The sequence below is a fragment of the Austrofundulus limnaeus genome, unplaced genomic scaffold, assembly GCF_001266775.1.
Source record: "Austrofundulus limnaeus strain Quisiro unplaced genomic scaffold, Austrofundulus_limnaeus-1.0 Scaffold923, whole genome shotgun sequence".
Lineage (NCBI taxonomy): Eukaryota > Metazoa > Chordata > Actinopteri > Cyprinodontiformes > Rivulidae > Austrofundulus > Austrofundulus limnaeus.
In genome coordinates, this window is record NW_013953325.1 from 154,249 (window position 1) to 157,492 (window position 3,244).

General features: G+C 38.6%; 1 protein-coding gene across 1 annotated transcript in view; it reads right to left on the reverse strand.

The window, feature by feature from the left end:
* The window catches only part of smc6 (structural maintenance of chromosomes 6), a gene marked incomplete at its 5' end in the record, with an annotated part of 17,240 nt that overhangs the window by 11,527 nt on the left and 2,469 nt on the right, over positions 1-3,244 (reverse strand). Inside the window, 3 exon segments of the mRNA XM_014029587.1 lie at positions 796-956; positions 1,045-1,159; positions 1,971-2,172. Coding sequence (XP_013885041.1) covers positions 796-956; positions 1,045-1,159; positions 1,971-2,172 — 478 coding nt within the window.

Here is a 3,244-nt window from a genome sequence, read left to right on the forward strand (position 1 = left end):
TTTGACAGGAGTTTTACTTTTAAACTGTGAGTGTATTTTATTTAGTTATGTTAGTTATGATAGTTTAGTTATGATGTAAATACAATAAAAATTAAACCAAGATTTAGAATAATTATCATTTTGATCCATACATCTGACAGGGCCTCGTGCCACTTTATGTTCAACAAATTGGGCCCCGAGGTCAAAAAGGTTAAGAACCCCTGCCTTATAGCATCTGTGAACTGATTACAGACTCTCTCTCCAACACAACAAGTGAGGTGTGGTACTCACCTGTCTACCCTTATCTCCACCAACATAGGAGAACCACAGGGATGTGTACTCTCTGTGTATTTTTTCATTCTGTGTACCCGTAATCTTTGATCTTTGAATCCACCTCCACTTCCTTCTCTCATCATTAATGACTCTGCTGTAAAGGAGGTAGACTGCTGTGTTGCTGGACATTTTCATCACCAAGGGCCTGATATGAGCAGAACACTCAAACCAGTTGTGGAGAAGGCACACACGAGGGCTTGTGCACTTAGTGTGCTTCAAAAGCTAAAAATCTACAGTGCAGTGTATGCTCAGTTCAACAGAACCACCACCCAGAGAAGTCTGACAGGGTAAAACTCTGAAATGGAGGAGGTCAGACTTAAGAGGAACTTTCATGCATCTGTCTCTGGATTGATTGTGCTATATGTTTTAGTAAATACCAGAAGCAATTTAAAACATTTCACTACTGCCAGCAGACAGCAGTTTATTGTATTTCCTTTTTGACAAGAGTACCTTACTGACACAAACAAAGCTTGCAACATTCACCTTATTTCAGTCTCAATGTCTCCACTCAGGTATTTGGCCACGTTAAATTCAGAGGTGTAATAACGGTTTGGAAACACCTGATCTCCCTCTGATGTGAAAGCTTCACGACAGTTTTTAGGTGGCCGGCCTTTCTGCATGACTTCCCTTGCTTTGTTCTTTTCCTGAAATCAAACATTAAAACCATGTGGTGATGAAGCAGAAACTGACAGATGGATCAGCCTCAAACCAAAACACATCTTAAACACCAACTTTGATTATGAGAATAGTTTCTATCCCCCTCATATCAATCAGACAGTTGATGATGATCGGGTTAGCTGCTGTGATTGTGTCCAACACAGTTGGGTAATCTGGATAACGCACCTTTCTATAAAACAGACAAGAAAAAAAAACATTTAAAAGCTTAACATTTATTGAAGGGTTTCATACTATCTTCGTCCTTTCAGGCCAGAGTATTAAACTAAAGCCATCTTATGATAGGTTATGTTGAAGGTAGGGGTGCAACAATACATGTACCCATATCAAACAGTGCTTTAGGTTCAACACACACTTGTATTGAACAATACAGTTTAAACTTAATTTTATCATCTTGTCTTCTGAAGATGCTCTGTGTTGAAGGATCAGTGGATCTGTGTTCGACTACTTCACCTAGGCTGCATTTTTGAGCGCAGATCCACTGAGAAACTTGCTGTTTCAGCAACATTTAATTTAAAAACTGGACTTTTTGAGGTTAAACAAATGTTCATAATTAATTTAAATAAATTACAAGTTAAAAGGGGCATGGAAATTTCTCTTTTTGTATCCAAAAAATATCGAACCGTGAGACTAAAGTATCGAACCGAACCGAACCGTGAATTTCCTGTATCGTTGCACCCCTAGTGGAAGGTTAGGCCATTTTGGTTAAATCTCAAAAATGCTATGGGCAATATTATGAGATCAGGTAAAACTCAACTACTACTACATCAAATTTTAGCCCAGTATTTGTAAAACAAACAGAGTTAGAGACATTTCTATGTTGACCAATGTTGACTCAATATGGAAGCCATCTGAAATAAGGTTGACTCAATAAGCTGCAGAGGTACATACAGTGGTTCCTTTTTGATTTTGTCATTAAAATCAGTAAAGGGTGATACAATGCACATGTAGCAATCTGTTGAATTTTACAAACTGGTACTGACCGTTGATGAACATTGTAAAGTTTGTTAGAGAATGCGCTGACAACGATCTGTGGTCTGTTGCCCTTGGGATAAAAACGGGTCATGAGCCTCTGCAGGACAGACTCATCTTTGTAGTTGTCACAGCAGAAAGCCTTCATAAAGCTTCTCAGACAGCACTCCACAGCCACAGCCAGAGAGGGATCCTTTAAACTGATGCATGCCCCTGGGACAAAACACACACAAAGTCAAATTAATAAATTACTACACATGTACAGTGTTAATGACAAACACTGTCATCTATGTGTAACTCGTGCAGATGTTCAAAATGATGCCTTTAGTAATTTTATGGAGTCAATTTGTTTAAGCCAAAATGCCCAAAGTTTACATTAGCTGACTATACAGCCACTGAGATTAAGTTTAATTACAGTAGATGTTTATCAGAGAACGCTGTAGCTAAATTGAAAGAATCTCTTACATTTTAATTTAACTCAGAAGATCTTGTTGAAAAAAAAAACTTTAATGCAAACATCTCTTGATGAAATTGCTCCTCTGAAAAAGAAAGTAATAGATCAGAGGAAGCTGACTTTTATTTTCAGAATTACGTACTGTATACACATCTAGAAAACTGGAAAGAAAATGGCGTTCCACTAACATGAAAGAAATTTATTTAACTTGGAGAGACAGCCTGCTAATATAAAAGAAAGCTCTCCATAAAACTAGAACTGTATATTATTCATGTTTAACCCCTTAACTGTCTTTGTTCCACCGGTGGACAAAAACAGTGCAGTTTCTGCCTTTACAGATTTCCAGACGGTACCGGGGGCTTTTTTTTTTTAAACCATGGTGTCAAACAAAGAGAATAAAAACAATCCCCAGTTTCTGGTCAGTATCTCTGTAGAGCCATGTCTGAAAGTAGTGATGACTTCATGAGATTCTTTATAGATAAAATTATTTCAGAGTATTACAGTATGTCACTAGAACCTGATTTATGTTTGGACTGTTTTTGTCCCATTGAGCTCTCTGAACTATCTAAAATAGATACACGGGGGCACCACAGGGCACGGTCCTCTCACTCTTTCTGTTCAGTTTGTACTTGTCAGACTTCAGGTACAACTCGGACCATTGCCACCTTCAGAAGTTCTCGGATGATACGGCCATCATTGGATGCATATCAGACGGGAATGATGAGGAATACATGGGGTTCATCAGTGACTTGTTGGCTGGTGTGAGACCAACGGTCTCCAAATCAATGCCAGCAAGACGAAGGAGATGGTCATAGACCTCAGGAGGAAGTC